Source organism: Delphinus delphis, chromosome 15 (genome assembly GCF_949987515.2).
Source record: "Delphinus delphis chromosome 15, mDelDel1.2, whole genome shotgun sequence".
Lineage (NCBI taxonomy): Eukaryota > Metazoa > Chordata > Mammalia > Artiodactyla > Delphinidae > Delphinus > Delphinus delphis.
This window is the reverse complement of record NC_082697.1, coordinates 23,825,655-23,844,870: the sequence shown is the minus strand read 5'-3', so window position 1 is coordinate 23,844,870 and position 19,216 is coordinate 23,825,655. Positions and strand designations below refer to the sequence as shown.

General features: G+C 42.3%; 1 protein-coding gene across 5 annotated transcripts in view; it reads right to left on the bottom strand.

The window, feature by feature from the left end:
* GSS (glutathione synthetase) overlaps nucleotides 1–14,304 on the bottom strand; it is a 36,310-nt gene extending 22,006 nt beyond the window's left edge. For 3 of the 5 annotated variants that reach the window (XM_060030932.1, XM_060030927.1, XM_060030930.1), the window contains exons 1-2: nucleotides 14,250–14,304; nucleotides 11,408–11,542 (exon numbers count right to left, since the gene is read on the bottom strand). In XM_060030932.1, coding sequence (XP_059886915.1) covers nucleotides 11,408–11,536 — 129 coding nt within the window. In that variant the 5' untranslated portion in view covers nucleotides 11,537–11,542; nucleotides 14,250–14,304. Of the gene's footprint in view, nucleotides 1–11,407; nucleotides 11,543–12,433; nucleotides 12,453–14,012; nucleotides 14,114–14,249 lie in introns of those variants that run through there. The other 2 variants (XM_060030928.2, XM_060030929.1) reach the window with 2 other exon arrangements.
* Between the last annotated feature and the right edge of the window lie 4,912 nt (nucleotides 14,305–19,216).

Here is a 19,216-nt window from a genome sequence, read left to right as displayed (position 1 = left end):
ATCCTCCTACTTTACCAAATTCATTGATTAGCTCTAGCAGTTTTCTGGTGGAGTCTTTAGGATTCTCTATGCATAGTAGCATGTCATCTGCAAACAGTGACATCTTTACATCCTCTTTTCTGATTTGGATTTCTTTTATTTCTTTTTCTTCTCTGACTGCTGTGGCTAGGACTTCCAAAACCATGTTGAATAATAGTGCTGAGAGTGGGCATCCTTCTGTTGTTCCCGATCTTAGAGGAAATGTTTTCAGTTTTCCACCATTGAGAATGATGTTTGCTGTGGGTTTGCCGTATATGGCCTCCATTATATTGAGGTAGGTTCCCTCTATGCCCACTTTCTGGAGAGTTTTTTTTACAATAAGTGGTGTTGAATTTTGCCAAAAGCTTTTTCTGTATCTGTTGAGATGATCATATGGTTTTTATTCTTCAATTCGTTAATATGGTGTATCACATTGATTGATTTGCATATATTGAAGAATCCTTGCATCCCTGGGATAAATCTCACTTGATCATGGTGTATGATCCTTTTAATGTATTTTTGGATTCTGTTTGCTAGTATTTTGTTGAGGATTTTTGCATCTATATTCATCAGAAATATTGGTCTGTAATTTTCTTTTTTTGTAGTATCTTTGTCTGGTTTTGGTATCAGGGTGATGGTGACATCGTAGAATGAGTTTGGGAGTGTTCCTCCCTCTGCTATATTTTGGAAGAGTTTGAGAAGGATAGGTGTTAGATCTTCTCTAAATGTTTGATAGAATTCGCCTGTGAAGCCATCCGGTCCTGGGCTTTTGTTGTTTGGAAGATTTTTAATCACTGTCTCAATTTCAGTGCTTGCAATTGGTCTGTTTATATTTTTCTATTTCTTCCTGGTTCAGTCTCAGAAGGTTGTGTTTTTCTAAGAATTTGTCCATTTCTTCGTGGTTGTCCATTTTATTGGCATATAGTTGCTTGTAGTAATCTCTCATGATCCTTTGTATTTCTGCAGTGTCAGTTGTTACTTCTCCTTTTTCATTTCTAATTCTATTGATTTGAGTCTTCTCCCTTTTTTTCTTGATGAGTCTGGCTAATGGCTTATCAATTTTGTTTATCTTCTCAAAGAACCAGCTTTTAGTTTTATTGACCTTTGCTATTGTTTTCTTTGTTTCTATTTCATTTATTTCTGATCTGATCTTTATGATTTCTTTCCTTCTGCTAACTTTGGGGGCTTTTTGTTCTTCTTTCTCTAATTGCTTTAGGTGTAAGGTTAGGTTGTTTACTTGAGATGTTTCTTATTCCTTGAGGTAGGATTGTATTGCTATAAACTTCCCTCTTAGAACTGCTTTTGCTTCATTCCATAGGTTTTTGGGTCGTCATGCTTTCATTGTCATTCGTTTCTAGGTATTTTTTGATTTCTTCTTTGATTTCTTCAGTGATCTCTTGGTTATTTAGTAGTGTGTTGTTTAGCCTCCATGTTTTTGTATTTTTTACAGATTTTTTTCCTGTAATTGATATCTAGTCTCATAGTGCTGTGGTCGGAAAAGATACTTGATATGATTTCAATTTTCTTAAATTTACCAAGGCTTGATTTGTGACCCAAGATATGATCTATCCTGGAGGATTTCCCATGAGCACTTGAGAAGAAAGTGTATTCTGTTGTTTTTGGATGGAATGTCCTATAAATATCAATTAAGTCCATCTTGTTTAATGTATCACTTAAAGCTTGTGTTTCCTTATTTATTTTCATTTTGGATGATCTGTCCATTGGTGAAAGTGGGGTGTTAAAGTCCCCTACTATGATTGTGGTACTGTTGATTTCCCCTTTTATGGCTGTTAGCATTTGCCTTATGTATTGAGGTGCTCCTATGTTGGGTGCATAAATATTTATAATTGTTATGTCTTCTTCTTGGATTGACCCCTTGATCATTATGTAGTGTCCTTCTTTGTCTCTTGTAATCATCTTTATTTTAAAGTCTATTTTGTCTGATATGAGAATCACTACTGCAGCTTTCTTTTGATTTCCATTTGCATGGAATATCTCTTTCTATCCCCTCACTTTCAGTCTGTATGTGTCCCTAGGTCTGAAGTGGGTCTCTTGTAGACAGTATATATATGGGTCTTGTTTTTGTATCCATTCAGCCAGTCTGTGTCTTTTGGTTGGAGCATTTAATCCATTTACATGTAAGGTAATTATTGATATGTATGTTCCCATTACCATTTTCTTAATTGTTTTGGGTTTGTTATTGTAGGTCTTTTCCTTCTCTTGTGTTTCCTAGAGAAGTTCCTTTAGCATTTGTTGTAAAGCTGGTTTGGTGGTGCTGAATTTTCTTAGCTTTTGCTTGTCTGTAAAGTTTTAATTTCTTCACTGAATCTGAATGAGATCCTTGCTGGGTAGAGTAATCTTAGTTGTAGGTTTTTCTCTTTCATCACTTTAAATATGTCCTGCCACTCCCTCTGGTTTGCAGAGTTTCTGCTGAAAGATCAGCTGTTAACCTTATGGAGATTCCCTTGTATGTTATTTGTTGTTTTTCCCTTGCTGCTTTTAATATTTTTTCTTTGTATTTAATTTTTGATAGTTTCATTAATATGTTTCTTGGCATGTTTCTCCTTGGATTTATCCTGTATGGGACTCTCTGGGCTTCCCAGACTTGATTGACTATTTCCTTTCCCATATTAGGGAAGTTTTCAACTATAATCTGTTCAAATATTTTATCAGTCCCTTTCTTTTTCTCTTCCTCTTCTGTGACCCCTATAATTTGAATGTTAGTGTGTTTAATGTTGTCCCAGAGGTCTCTGAGACTGTCCTCAATTCTTTCCATTCTTTTTTCTTTATTCTGCTCTGTCGTACTTATTTCCACTATTTTTTTAAAAAATAAATTTATTTATTTATTTATTTTTGGCTGCGTTGGGGCTTCATTGCTTCGCGCAGGCTCTCTCCAGTTGTGGCGAGCAGGGGCTACTCTCTTTTGTGGTGCACGGGCTCAGTAGTAGTGGCGCATGGGCCCAGCTGCTCCACAGCATGTGGGATCCTCCCAGACCAGGGCTTGAACCCGTGTCCCCCACATTGGCAGGTGGATTCCCAACCACTGCACCACCAGGGAAGTCCCTTTCCACTATTTTATCTTCCAGGTCACTTATCCATTCTTCTGCCTCAGTTATTCTGGTATTGACTCCTTCTAGAGAATTTTTAATTTCATTTATTGTGTTGTTCATCATTGTTTGTTTGCTCTTTAGTTCTTCTAGGTCCTTGTTAAACGTTTCTTGTATTTTCTCCATTCTATTTCCAAGATTTTGGATCATCTTTACTATCATTACTCTGGATTCTTTTTCAGGTAGACTGCCTATTTCCTCTTCATTTGTTTGGTCTGGTGGGTTTTTATATTGCTCCTTCATCTTCTGTGTGTTTCTCTGTCTTCTCATTTTGCTTAATTTACTGTGTTTGGGGTCTCCTTTTCGCAGGCTGCAGGTTCATACTTCCCGTTGTTTTTGGTGTCTGCTCCCAGTGGCTAAGGTTGGTTCAATGGGTTGTGTAGGCTTCCTGGTGGAGGGGACTGGTGCCTGTGTTCTGGTGGACGAGGCTTGATCTTGTCTTTCTGATGGTCAGGACCACGTCCGGTGGTGTGTTTTGGGGTGTCTGTGACCTTACTATGATTTTAGGCAGCCTCTCTGTTAATGGGTGGGGTTGTGTTCCTGTCTTGCTAGTTGTTTGGCATAGGGTGTCCAGCACTGTAGCTTGTTGTTCATTGAGTGGAGCTGGGTCTTAGCATTGAGATGGAGAACTCTGGGAGAGCCTTCGCCGTTTGATATTACATGGAGCCAGGAGGTCTCTGGTGGACCAATGTCCTGAACTCGGCTCTCCCATCTCAGAGGCACAGGCCTGACACCTGGTCGGCGCACCAAGACCCTGTCAGCCACATGGCTCAGAAGAAAATGGAGAAAAAAGATAGAGAAAATAAAATAAAATAAAATGAAATAAAGTTATTAAAATAAAAAAATATATTAAAAATTTAAAAAATTTCAAAAAAAGAAAAAAAAGGAAGAAGAGAGCAACTAAATCAAAAAACAAATCCACCAATGATAACAAGCGCTAAAAACTACACTAAGAAAAAAAAATGAAAAACAAAAACGGACAGACAGAACCCTAGGACAAATGGTAAAAGCAAAGCTATACAGACAAAATCACACAAAGAAGCATACACACTCACAAAAAGAGAAAAAGGAAAAAAATATGTATATCTTTTGGGAAGTCTGAGGTCTTCTGCCACTGTTCAGTAGGTGTTTTGTGGGAGTTGTTCCACATGTAGATGTATTTCTGATGTATTTGTGGGGAGGGAGGTGATCTGCATGTTTTACTCCTCCACCATATTGAAGGTCTCTCTCATTCTTTTTAATGGTGGTATAGTATTCCATTCTTTGTATATAACATAATTTATTGAATCTAGCTTTCTATTATGAACATCAAGGTGGTTTCCTTTGTTTCCTCCATTACAACTTGATGTTTCCATGAACATCCTAGAATATACATTCTAGGTATTTTGTGTGTGAGAAGGTTCATAAATTTCTAAAAGTAGAAATGTCAGGTAATTAATGTAAGTCCAATTAAAATTTTCAAAATAATTCCTAAATTGCCATCCTCAGCATCAATTTAAGACAAAATTAAGGAAGGGTGTTTGTGAGAGTAAGGTTTTTTTTAGCTTGAAGCCTTTAGGAGTTAGAGTAGGAAATACTGCACATACGTAAGGGGTGACTTAATACACTGAATGCATGTGTGAAAACTGCAGGGGTATTTCCTTGGTTTTAAAGCTCAGAACTCTGACTCCTCCAACAAATCTCATGTGGCATGAAAAACTCCCAGAGAGTTTTTCTGTTAAGACTTCTTCTGCCTCTGTCCACGTGACTCATTATGCCCACTTGGATTTGGGATCAATAGTATAGCGCTGTTTTCTGCTGTCCATAGGCTAAAGGCTGAAACACAGTCTTTTCACTTTCAATAGACACACAGACATAGAGTCATATTCTTCTATTATAAGAAAAACTATAGCACATGCATGGCAATAAACACTCATCTTCACAGCCAGGAAAACAATACAACAGAGAGTGACAGAAGTAAGAACCCCACCTTATCTAAAGGGGGCAGTCATAACTCCACTCTAGCCAATTGCTGCCATGAAGGAAAGTGAGCCAGGATTGCCAAATGACCTGATTTTTCAAGGTAAGCTGGGTAGTTAGAGTTTTTTTTTTAATTTCATGATTTTAAAAAATGTTGAATAAACAAAATAAGAAATGAAAGAGGAGAAATAACAACTGATACCACAGAGATATAAAAAATCATAAGAGAATACTATGAACAGTCATATGCCAACAAATTGGACAACATAGAAGAAACAGACAAATTTCTTGAAATATACAGCCTGCCAAGACTGAAACAAGAAGAAACAACTTGAACAGAGCAACCACTAGAAGTGAAATTGAATTTGTAATAAAAATACTCCAAGCAAACAGAAGTCCAGGACTGGATGGCTTCACAGGGAACTTCCACCAAACATACAAAGAAGAACAAATACCTATCTTTCTCAAACTATTCCAAAAAATTGAAGAGACTGGAGGACTCCCAAATTCATTCTACAAGGTCACCATTACACTGATACCAAAACCAGACAAAGACACTACAAATAAAGAAAATTACAGGCCAATATCTTTGATGAATATAGATGCAAAAATTCTCAACAAAATATTATCAAACTGGATCCAACAATACATAAAAAGGATCATACCCCATGATCAAGCTGGATTTATTCCAGGGTCACAAGGATGGTTCTACATTCACAGATCAATCAATGTGATACACTACATTAACAAAAGGAAGGATAAAAATCACATGACCATCTCAATAGACACAAAAAACACATTTCACAAAATTTAACATCCATCCATGATAAAAACTCATCAAAGTGGGTATACAGGGAACACACCTCAACATAATAAAGGCCATTTATGACAGACCTACAGCCAACGTAATACTCAACAATGAAAAGCTGAAACCCTTCTTGCTAAATTCAGGAACAAGTATGCCCACTCTCACTGTTTCTATTTAACCTAGTATTGGAAGTCCTACCCACAGCAATCAGACAAGAAAAAGAAATAAAAGGTATCCAAATTGGAAGTGAAGAGGTAAAACTATCACTATTTGCAGATGACATGATACGTTATATGGAGAACCCTAAAGTCTCCACCCCAAAACTATTAGAACTAATAAATGAATTCAGCAAGATAGCAGGATACAAGATTAATATACAGAAATCTGTTGCATTTCTACATAATAATAATGAAATATCAGAAAGAGAAAGTAAAAAATAATCCTGTTTAAAATCTCAAAAAAATAAAATCCCTAGCAATAAATTTAACCAAAAAGGTAAAAGACTTATACTCTAAAAACTATAAAAACATTGATGGAGGGAACTGAAGATGATTCAAAGAAATGGAAAGATAGCCCATCCTCTTAGATTGGAAGAATTAATATTGTTAAAATGGCCATACTACCCAAAGCAACCTACACACTTAATGCAATCCCTATCCAAACACCCATGACATTTTTCACAGAACTAGAACAAATAATCCTAAAATTTATATGGAACCATAAAAGACCCTGAATTGCAAAGCAATCCTGAGAAAAAAGAACAAAGCTGGAGGTATAACCCTCTCAGACTTCAGACTATACTACAAAGCTAGAGTAATCAGAACAGCGTGGTATTGTTACAAAAACAGACACATAGATCAATGGAACAGAATACAGAGCCAGAAATAAACCCATGCACCTATGGTCAATTAATCTACCACAAAGGAAGCAGGAATATGCAATGAAGAAAAAACGGTCTCTTCAATAAGTGGTGCTGGGAAAACTGGACAGCCAAATGTAAAACAATGAGATTAGAACATTCCCTCATACCATATTCAAAAATAAACTCAAAATGGTTTAAAAACCTAAATGTAAGACCTGAAACCATAAAATTCCTAGAAGAGAACACAGATGGAACACTCTTTGATGTAACACAAAATGAAAAGACAACCTACGGAATGGTAGAAGATATTTGCAAACGATGCGACTAACATGGGGTTAATATCCAAAATATACAAACAGCTCATATAACTCAATATCAAAAAAACAAACAACCCAATCAAAAAATGGGCAGAAAACCTGAATAGACATTTCTTCAAAGAAGACATACAGATGGCTAACAGGCACATGAAACGATGCTCAAGATCACTAATTAGAGAAGTGCAAATCAAAACTACAATGAGATATCACTTCACACCTGTCAGAATGGCTATCATCAAAAAGACTACAAATAACAAATGTTGGAGAGGATATGGAGAAAAGGGAACCCTCATACAGTGTTGGTGGGAATGTAAATTGTTTCAGCCAGTATAGAAAACAGTATGGAGGTTATTCAAATAACTGAAAACAGAACTACCATATGATCCAGCAATTCCATTCCTGGCTATATATCCGAAGAAAATGAAAACACTAATTCAGAAACATACACCTTAATGTTCACAGCAACACTATTTATACTAGCCAAGATATGGAAGTAACCTAAGTATCTATCAACAGATGAATGGATAAAGAAGACATGGTATATATATTCAATGGAATACTACTCAGCAATAAAACGGATGAAATTCTGCCATTTGCAACAAAGTGGAGATATTATGCTTAGTGAAATAAGTCAGTATGATATCAGCATACTGTATAATGTCACTTATTTATAGACTCTAAAAAATAATACAAATGAATGTATATGCAAAACAGATTCACAGATGTAGAAAACAAAGGGGTTTCTATATGTGGTTACCAAAGTGGGGAGGGACAAATTAGGGGTATGGGATTAACAGAAACAAACTACTATATATAAAATAGATAAGCAACAAGAATATACTGCATAGCAGAGGTAATTATACCCATTCCATTGTAATAACCTATAATGGAGTATAATCTGCAAAAATACTGAAACACTATGCTGTACACCTGAAACTAACACAATATTGTAAGTCAACTGTACTTCAATAAAAAAAAATGTTGGCTCTGACTTTTTAAAGACAATCTGGTGAAAAACCTGTTAATAATGCTTGCCTCTGGGGAGGGAAAACCATTACTGGAGGAAGGACTTATTCTACACTGAATATCCTTTTGAATTTTGTACCCTGGTCATGTATTTTAAAAAATAAATTAACTCTCTAAACACTGCAGAAGCCAACTATTTAATCTGCACGTGGCTGGTCTGTAGGCCTGATCTACAGGATAAAGTTCACACTCTTCTTTTGCCCAGTACCCAAAGCCTCTTGGCTGTCTGACTTTGGCCTGACTCTTTCCCACTATATCCACTTATGTCCCCTGCATTCAGCTGCATTCTCTTGAACATGTTTTGCCTTTTCCTTCTTTGGGGCCTCTGCTATGCTGTTCCTTTCTGTGATTTGTCTTTTAAGATATAGTTCAAATACTACTAATGAATTGATCCTTCTTCCAGGTGTCCTATACAGTATCCTAGGAGAGGCAGTAAAAAATGTAATTTCAGAGCATGGACTCAGGAGGCAAGCTCCTTGGATTTGAATTCTGGCTCTGCCAATTATACCACCATTTAAATGACCTCTGGGAAGTTACTTAACTTCTCTGGGCCTTGGTTTCCTCATCTCTGCTGTGGTGAGGATTAAATGAGTTAGAGATTCCAAAATGTTTAGAATAGTGCCTGGCGGGTAGTAAATACTCAGTCATAGAACTGACATTATTATTTTTTTAAAGACTTTTTTTGATGTGGACCTTTTTTTTTTTTTCGGTACGTGGGCCTCTCACTGCTGTGGCCCCTCCCGCCGTGGAGCACAGGCTCCGGATGCGCAGGCTCAGCGGCCATGGCTCACGGGCCCAGCCGCTCCGCGGCATGTGGGATCCTCCTGGACCGGAACACGAACCCGTGTCCCCTGCATCGGCAGGCGGACTCTCAACCGCTGAGCCACCAGGGAAGCCCCTGATGTGGACCATTTTTAAAGTCTTTATTGAATTTGTTACAATATTGCTTCTGTTTTATGTTTTGTTTTTTTGGCCATGAGGCATATGGTATCTTAGCTCCCCGACCAGGGATCGAACCCGTACCCCCTACATTGGAAGGTGAAGTCTTAACCAGTGGACCACCATGGAAGTCTCCAGAACTGATATTATTTAATTTTGTCTTGTGGTACATTCTCCAACTAGACCATGAGCTCCAGAGGTCAGAGCCTCTGGCTGACTCACCTGTGTCTTCAGTGCCTAGAATGGCCGGGCATAGAACAGGCACCTGGTAAAGATTTGGAATGAAATCCCCCACACATACATACACATACACACATTTCCTGTCTTTTTTCTCTGGACTGGAAATCTCACTGAGGACTGTGCCTTTTCTAGGCTCCATTGACTTCCAGAAGGACCAGCTGTTGGACCTGCACACAATACCTACTGATTAACAGAAGAAATAAAATCTCGGAGTGGAAGGTACTTCATCATGGGTTCACACAAGAAGTTCACAAAATCTGAAGTTCACAAACCATGCAATTATATTCCCAAAGCCAGAGGCAGACTTTTTATAGTATCAGCCTACCTTAGGTGACAGCCATTCTCATTCACTTGGGCCTCAGTAAAGTTAATTGAATTTGGACTCTCTATCAGGCCCTTAACTAGGTTCTGGGCACACAGAGACAAAAGAGTATGTGGCTTGGTAAAAAAAGTATGTGGCTTGGGACTTCCCTGGTGGCGCAGTGGTTAAGAATCCACCTGCCAATGCAGGGGACACGGGTTCGACCCCTGGTCCGGGAGGATCCCACATCCCACATGCCGCAGAGCAACTAAGCCCGTGCACTACAACTACCGGGCCTGTGCTCTAGAGCCCGCAAGCCACAACTACCGAGCCTGTGTATCACAACTACTGAAGCCCACGCGCCTAGAGCCCATGCTCCGCAACAAGAGAAGCCACCATAATGAGAAGCCCGCGTGCCACAACGAAGAGTAGCCCCCAGTCACAGCAACTAGAGAAAGCCTGCGTGCAGCAACGAAGACCCAAAGCAGCCATAAATAAATAAATCTAGAAATTGGTTTTAAAAAAAGTATGTGGCTTAGTTACTAATGTGGATAATCATAAGGTATATGTTAAGGCTAGAAGAGCTTGTCTAATATGCTTCTTTGTGTAAAAAATGGGGAAAAGGAATATATACGTATTTTCTTGTTATGAGTAAACTAACTAAAGAATAAACAAGAATACTAAAACACGGTTGCCTTCAGGGAGGGAGAACTGAGTGGCTAGGGAATGTGGAAGGGAGGGTTAAACTGTAAACTCTTATACCCTTTGAATTTTGAAGCTTGAAAATGTCTTACTTAGTCACCAAATTAAAAGTTTTTCTTTTTTAAAGGATGAGATTTTTTAAAGATGTGGTTTAGACTAAGCAGTTCTACTTTTATGTATCAACCCTAGAGAAACATACAGGTGCCCAAACAGGCATGTACGTGGACGTTCCCTGTAGGGCTATTTGTAGTCATAAAACGTTAGAAATTACCAGAATAGCCATCAGTAGAGGAAAGCTAAACTGTGATCCATTCACACTTGGAATCCTATGCATCAGAATGAAGCTGACCTTTATGGAGGGAGTTGGAAAGAGTTCAAGACAGATTGTTAAATGAAAAGAAAACAAAAATATATCACAGCATAATATATATCATCCAATTTGTCTTTTAAAAACTATATACAGTTGACCCTTGAACAACATGGGTTTGAACTGCACGAGTCCACTTATACGCAGATGTTTTTCAATCGTGGATACTACAGTACTACGCAATCTGAGGTTGGTTGAATCCGTGGAAGCTGAACCTCTGATACAGAGGAACTGCACATATGGAGGGCCGACTATAAGTTATATGCAGATTTTCAACTGCGCAGAAGGCTGGCACTCCTAACCACAGCACTGTTCAAGGGTCAACTACATTTCTTTATATACATATATATGTATGTAAATGCACAGAGAAAGACCTGGAAGGATATACCACAAACTAATTACAGGGAAGGCAGGGTGACTAGGGGCCCTTAAAAAATAACAGTTTACTGGGCAAGGTGCTTCACATGAATTACCTTCTAATTCTCTTACCAACTCCATGAGGTAGTCCCCATTATTATTCCTTTTTATATTTGAAGAAACTGTAGCTGAGAGAGGCTATGTAACTTGCCTAAGTCACACGTCAAGCCCCAGACTTAAATTTGATTACTCTAGCATGGTGCTGTTTAACTTTACATACTTCTAGAGATCAATTTTAGTTATTGAAAAAAAAGATAATCCAAAGGAGCTGCCTCCAGCCTGGCAGGGGCCTAGTAGGACCCAAGCAGCGTGGTCAGTGCTGTGAGGAGGGGTCAGGGGCTTACATCCGAGGAGCTGGGCTCTTGTGAGGTCCTCAGCAACACTCCCTCCGCCAGGGCCCGGTCCACAGCCTGCCTTGCTAGCTCCTCCAGCTGCTGTTCATCCTGCAAGAGGCTCCCCCAGCCGGTGGCCATCCCGACCTGCAACAGAAGGAGAGAGAAGGGCTGACAGATGGCCTGGGGCCCCACAACTGGCAGTGTGGTACGGGGGAGCGAACACTGGCTGGCAGTTCTTAACAATTTCCATGAGCACAAAATGGAAAGCTTGACAAAGCATTTCCACTGACACTCCTTCTTTTGAGTCCTAATCCAATGATGACCTTATTCTCACAGTAAGGAAGCGGAGGCTCAGAGAGATGAAATGACTTGCCCAAGGTAATGACTAGTAAAACCTGGACTTGAACTCGGGTCTCTGGACTCCCAGCCCAATGCTTTCCATTGGAGAAAGAGGCACTAATAACATATGTGATTGTGGCAAGTTCTTTCTCCTCCCAGAGCTGCAGGTTCTCTACCTGTGAAACAAGGGGTCTGGGGTAGACCATGGTTTCCAAACCGGCTGAATATTCTGGAGAGCTTGGAAAAGAATACAGATTCCTGGGCCCTACTAGAGATTCTGATTCAAGAGGTCTGAGGGGAGGGAAGGGCTGAAGCTCTGTATTTTTAATAAATTTTCCTGGGACGGGAACTGCTGCAATATATTATTAATTTCCCTTCTAGCTCCAACAACCCATGTCGGCAGGTTTCAAATAAATTATGTGGGAGTGGGGGAAAGGAGCTCTTTGTGGAATACTATTAAATGCAAATAAGGTGAACTCCTCCCTCATACTAACCAGAGGCAAACTCACTAGCAGGAAATGATTACATTCCTTGTATGGACATCTATCATCATAGAACCAAAAGACAGAAAATATTCTTGAGAAATCATATTAGCAGGATAGAAATAATTGAAACCCAAGTGCCCAATGTAATAGGAGGAGTCCAACTGGCTGCCAGAGACACACAGGGTGAACCAACTCACACTTTGACACTCACTGATTTTGCAGTAGGCCCCAGGGGTGTAAGAAAATCTGGATAAAAATCTGGAAACACCAGTCATTAGAACATGGCTGCCCAGCTCAGTGGTCCCAGGAAGAGAGCTGGAGAATGACAAGTAACCTCCATCACATTCAGCTCCATCCCCCACTCCCCATGACAGAACTGGTGCTAGACCAATAATGATAGTCTGTCGGCCTCAGCACAATGTTTTGAAAGAATGAGCATGTGATTTCAAGAGGGTCCTGACAACAACCCTGTCAGGTGAGACATAGATAAGGGCAGTCATAGTAGAGAACAAAGCTCTGAGGTCAGTCAGACCTGGGTTTGAATCCATAATAATTACTTCCTTTATAAATAAGGTCACCATGTGGATTAAATGAAAAAAAAAAAAACCTGTGTGTAGTTCCTTAGCAGTGTTTGAAGCTCTATACATGGGAGCTTCTTTTTTGGCTGTACCTACTTTACAGGTAGAAGACTTGTCAGAGGTCAACCAGCAGCCTGGTGGCAGAGCCAAGACTAGAAGCTGTGACTCTGACATTAGAGCAATGGAACCCTCCATTGGCCCCCATCTCTTCACAACTCTGGGATTCTATTATCTCCACCTGCTGTTGGGTTTTTACTGATTGGCATCTAATGCCAGGACCCTGACTGAGGACGCAGAGAAAGATAAGACAAAAATAATTGCTATGAGAAGTGCTAATTGGGCCCTTTGTTTTTCTCATTCTACAGTCTCAATCCTTCTTGTGGCTTTATTTCTGTTTTGCTGATGACACTCGAATCTATAACTTCACTGCAGTGCTTTTCCTGACCTTCAACGGAGAATATCCAACTGCTTACTGAGCGTCTCCATAGAACCAGAATAGAATGTATTGCTGTCTCCCCATAAATCTGCTCCTACTCTTGATGAACCCGACCCAGGCACCCAAGCCTTGTACATACGTCTTTCCTACACCCCATTCTCCCCAAATCCTGTGGATTCTATCTCAGTATACAATACTCTAAATTCCTTAATTTCTCTCCACCTTCACCGTTAGGAGGCGTGGTTCCGACTACCACCATCTCTTCCCTAGGCACGAAACAGATTCGGAGTGATGTATCTTCAGGACACACCGGCTAGTCTCCCGCTTCCAGGCCTTGGCATTTGCTGTCGTCTCTCTTTGGGACAATCCCCACCGCTCACGACTTAGTTTCAGAAGCCGTCCCTGTTCCCCGCCCAGGGCTTTTTTCTACGACCCATTAATTTCCCCTGTATCATTGGGAATAGTGTGTCTTGATCACTTCTCTAGCTCCAGCGCCTACTACAGTATTCAATGAATGTTAAATGAAAGAATGATGAATTAATGACATACTGGAGCCAGATCACCAAAAGCCTTAACACGCCCACAAGAAAACCCCGGTCGGACTTAAAAGCCAAGCGCGAGGCCAATGCCTGCGTGAGGCCCGGGGCAACAACACGGTCTCCTGCCCAGGCCTGCCCCACCTCACGGCCCGCTCGCTCCCACCAGAGGCAAAGTTTGGTTCTAATCGCTTCCACTTTTGTTGTTTAAAAAAAAACAAACTCCGGCTCTAGTCTCACCGGCACCGAGCGCCCGACACCAGCACAATCTGGAGTCAGGAGATCTAGGAAATCTGCAATCGAGAAGCACCAACCCCACCCCCTCACTGGACACCAGCTTCTAGGTCCCTGCCATGGGTATGAGCTGCGACATCTCCTGGTCTCCGGGGCTCCAATCGCTGACAGACCCCTCCCTCATGGCCTTCCTCCCGAAGAAACGTGACCCTTGCCGGCCGCCGTTGCCGTGCCCCAACCTACTCGTTCGTCGTCCTGCCGCTCTCTGTACTCAGGCCCCCTCGCGCCTTCACCGGAGCTTCAGGGGGCGGGGCCTCGATGTGATCCAACGCGCTTGCGCGTCCCCTCCCACCACCACCCCCCACACACACAATCCGCCCCCCCACCCCACCCCAGGCAGGGCTTAAAGAGCAGCGGAGCTGGACGGTGGCTGGGAAGGGGCGGTCCGTGTGAGGACAGCTTTGGAACAGCACTTTGGGAAGAAAGGGAGGAGTCGTGTTGGGGCCGCCGGGAGCTACGGGTTTGAAAAGCTAAAGCTCGTAGGGCGTCGCAACTGCTGACTTCCGACGCAAGATGGGGAAACTGATACTCAGAATGGGACAGTCACTACCTTGGGGACACACAGTTGGTGGTAGTGGGTGTGGTAATAGAGGCCCAGAGACAGAGACAGAGCCCAGCGCAGGGTCCCATAACACGTTAAAGGCTGAACCAGTGTTGGAACCCAGCTGGGTCCCAGAAAAGAACACCTGATTTCTCCAACCCTGGGACAGCTGCAGGAAAAGCCTTAATGGCAAAAGGAAAGTAATTTCATTTTTCCAGCAGTTTTAAAGTTAGGAACGTTTGAGGGTGATCCAGTGTTTCACAAAATGTCCAATATCACTCGCATCAGGATCTGGTGCAGTTTTTTTTTTTTTTAATGCAGGTTTTTTTATCCCTACCTCCATCTCACCCCTTGGCAGCTCCCCAGTTCTTTAACTGTGCCTTCTTTCTGGATTGTGATAGGATTCTTCTCAGTCTGAAGCACCTGATATGAATTTTAATTAAACTGAATTTATCAGTCTGGGCTCTGGGGAATTAACCATGAATAAGACAGAGCCCCGGCTTTCACCTCTGATTAAAAAGGTAGACAGGTAAACAGTGTTTTTCTGGGGAAGTACGGAAGGCTTTTGGGGTCTTGAAGGACAGGTAAGCGTGTGTAAACAGTGAAGGAAGTAGGGGTGGAGGTTAGAGGCAGGAAAGGGGCTAGTGTACCAAGTAGCAGGAGCAGAAACAGCAAAGGCAAATAATTCTGAATGTGGCTAGTCTTGTTTTAGAGACAATGAGGAGTTTGGTGTAGATACTGAGGAGGGTCTGGGGGTTGGAGCAGGCTTTTAGGAGCTCAGTCTTGGGGAGGGAGCCTTGGATGCTAGGTTAAGAAGTTTAGCATTTGTCCAATGAGTTGTCTAAGGATATTAAGGAAGAGGGAAACATGGTGTGTTAGGTTCTGGTTACAGCATGGCAAATAGTTTGTAAGTGGGGAGACCAAGGCCAGAGGGAGATCTCAGAGGTAGTTAAGGTGTGAGATGATGAGGCGGGGCCGAGAAGATGGAGAGAAGGGGACAGATTAAAGAGATATTTAGGAGAGAGAACTCCGACTGATTATAAATCAGCGGCCCAATCCAGGGTACAGGATGTTTCCAACTCCTTAAATAAAGTATGTGGGACTTCCCTGGTGGTCCAGTGGGTAAGACTGCTTGCTCCCAATGCAGGCGAACCAGGCTGGATCCCTGGTTGGGGAACTAGATCCTCCTGCATGCATGCCTCAACTAAGAAGCCCACATGCCACAACGAAGATCCCATGTGCTGCAACTAAGATCCAGTGCAGCCAAAATAAATAAATACATAAATATTTAAAAAATAATAAAGTATGTACATTACCTACAGGACAGACTGAGCTTTCCAATCTTGTTGGTGGGAAGGAAGGGATAGGTGGTCTGTTTATTGCCACAACTGTGATTTCATGATGTCCCTCTTTTGTCTGCTTTTGTACCTAAGGGAGAGTCTGAAGCAGCAGTTACTATAATAGGCCCCAGGTGCCAGAAAAAGTCCACCGGGCTAACAAGGAACAAAGGAAGCTATTTCTAGGGCAGCATGAAATTAAAAAATCATGACCCAGGGTTCTCTGTGCAGGTTCTCCTCTTCCAAGATGGGTGCCAAATGACGTGTATCATGTGCCTATTTGTGAGATTTGGGGAGGATCCCAGACCTTAACACCCCTTTGGTTGTGTCCTCTCACATTGTGGCAGGTAAGGTATTTTCATTCCCATTTTGTAGATGTGGCAGTTGAGCCTCAGAAGTTATGTGACTTGTTCAAGGGGATCCAGTTTGTGGTGGGACTGGAAGTGAGGGGCTCTTGGCCAAAGATGTTTCCAGCAAGTCTTTGCCTTTCTTGCTCCCTCTGCTCAGATGCTTTTCTTCTAAATCTTGGCGTAAGTGGCTCCTTCTTGTCATTCAGATGTTTCCTTCTCAGATGACATCCCCACCTGATCAGCCTGTGTCACATTTTCCTGTGTATTTTCTACATAGCACTTACTAGTATCTGAAATTATTAATTTTATGTGTTTCCCTCCACTAGAATGTGAGCTCCATGAAAACAGGGGCAATATCTGTCTTGGTCACCACTTTACCCCTAGCACCTGGAATAGTAGATACTCAATAATATTTGCCGACTGATGGAAATAAGCTGGGGAGGGAGGAAGGGAAGGAAACCAACATTAAGTGAAAGCTTGGGATGTTTCAGGTGCTTCTCATAAACTATCTCATTTGATCCCCTCAGAGCCTTTCCAGGTGGGTACTGTATCTCCATTGGGTGATAAGAAAACATGGGAAGTGAGGTCAAGTCAGTCGTTTGTTACTTTTGAGGCCATAGGCTCCTTTGAGAATCTCCATTAGACACAAACTTTTAGCAGACCATGTGGAGGAATTCAGAGACCTCTTCAGGCCTACTCAGGGATCCCAGATCAAGGAACCCAGGATTAGGGAACTTGCCCGAGGTCCTTCTGGCCTCAAGCCTTTGCTGGTTCCTCCCTCCATGGCAAGGATAGGTTCCCTTTAGTGGACATCAGGGAACCTGCTGAAGATTTTGGAGCAGAGCGAGTTTATGATGTCTTGAGCCTTTCATGTCTCTGACCTGAGTTCAAATCCTGGCTCCACAAACTATCAGTGTGACTATGGGCAAGACTTCTCACCTCTCTGAATCCCACTTCCCTCACTTTCAAAATGGAATCTGTTTTTTGTTTTTTTTCTAACAATGACTAATCTTTATTTGATCTGCTCGTTAAGTGCCGGGTACTTGGCTGCTGGCTTTACAGTTGTTATCTCACTTTCACCACAAACCTATGAGGTGAGTACTGTTATCATGTCCATTTTACAGCTGGGGACTTGGAGGCTTGAAGAAATGCCCTGACTTGCCGAAGGTCATGCAGCTTTACACTCTTAGCCATTGTGCACCTACACACGTACCTTGGGATGTGCCACGAGCTCAGGCTTCCCAAAGCTGACTTCTGAATCCACTGCAAACTCTGTTGGGTTTGTGGGAACATTTGAGTCTAAATTAGTTTAAGGAAAAGGCAAGGAGGGCTGCACTGCAGTGTGAATGGAGGTCAATCTCTTTGTATGTTGCCTTTCCCCCTGTAAGGGCCTCTGGCCAAGCCTAGAGTGGGCCTCTTGACTGGGACATCTGTGTCATCCCAGGGTCTGCACTGCACGGAGGTCTGCATTTGTGCACGTGGCTGCTGTCTCTTTTTAGCAATGACATCACTCTGCCTGGAATTATGAGGCTGTCTCTACGCCTGACTGGGGGCCACTGCTTGGCCATTCAGAGTGGAATTCCTGTGTCTTCCAGCCCCTACCTACCACAGGCCTGGCCCAGCCATGCTGCTCAGGAAATGCCTTTGGAATCAAAGGGAGGGCTCTTCCATGTGTTGAGGATTTACTGTGTGCCAGGCCTGTCCCGGACACTTTACATGTGTTATCTCATTTACATGCCCCAGTAATCCTGGGAGGGAGAAGTTACCGTCTCTATTTTACTGAGAAGAAACAGACTCAGTTGGGCTTTACCTTAGGCCCACTTGGGGTGATTGATGGCACCAGGACTGACTCTAGGGCTTGTGTGCTCATTGTGCATGATGAATTCTTGAAGCTGTGAGCTGATAAAGGGGATACACTCCTCAGCACCCAGGATCCTCAGAGACTTTCTATCAACAAGCTTCTAGTCCAGCTCTCATTTCATCCATGAGGAAACAGGAGCCCAGAAAGGAGTGATGACTTACTTATAGCCCCTCTTTTCCGCTTACTACTTATCCATTGTTTTTTAAAAAAAATATTTATTTATTTATTTATTGGCTGCATTGGGTCTTAGTTGCGGCACACGGGATCTTTCATTGCAGTGCTCGGGCTGTTCGTTGTGGTGCACGGGCTTCTTTCTAGTTGTGGCTCGGGAGCTCCAGAGCGTGTGGGCTCACTAGTTGTGGTGCACGGGCTCTCTAGTTGTGGCTTGCGGGCTCCAGAGGGAATGGGCTCTGTAGTTGTGGCACGTGGGCTCAGTATTTGCAGCACGAGGGCTTAGTTGCTCTGTGGCATGTGGGATCTTAGTTCCCTGACCAGGGATCGAACTGGCATCCCCTGCATTGCAAGACAGATTTTTTTTAAATTAATTTATTTATTTTTGGCTGTGTTGGGTCTTCGTTGCGGTGCGCGGGCTTCTCATTGTGGTGTCTTCTCTTGTTGTGGAGCATGGGCTCTAGGCACGTGGGCTTCAGTAGTTGTGGCACATGGGCTCAGTAGTTGTGGCTTGCGGGCTCTAGAGCACAGGCTCAGTAGTTGTGGCGCACAGGCTTAGTTGCTCCGCGGCATGTGGGATCCTCCTGGACCAGGGCTCGAACCCGTGTCCCCTGCATTGGCAGGCGGATTCTTAACCACTGCGCCACCAGGGACACCCTCAAGACAGCTTCTTAACCACTGGACCACCAGGGAAGTCCCACTACTTATCTTTATCTACCTTTTGGGAAGGGTGAGATCCACTTTTACTAACCATTATACCACCCAAGTAGCCCAGTGCCTGGTCCTACTTGACACTCAGTAAATGCTTTTAAATTTTATTTATTATAAAAACATTGAGAAAAGTATAAATGTTAGTATAACAGACAACCATATACCCCCCACCCCACTTG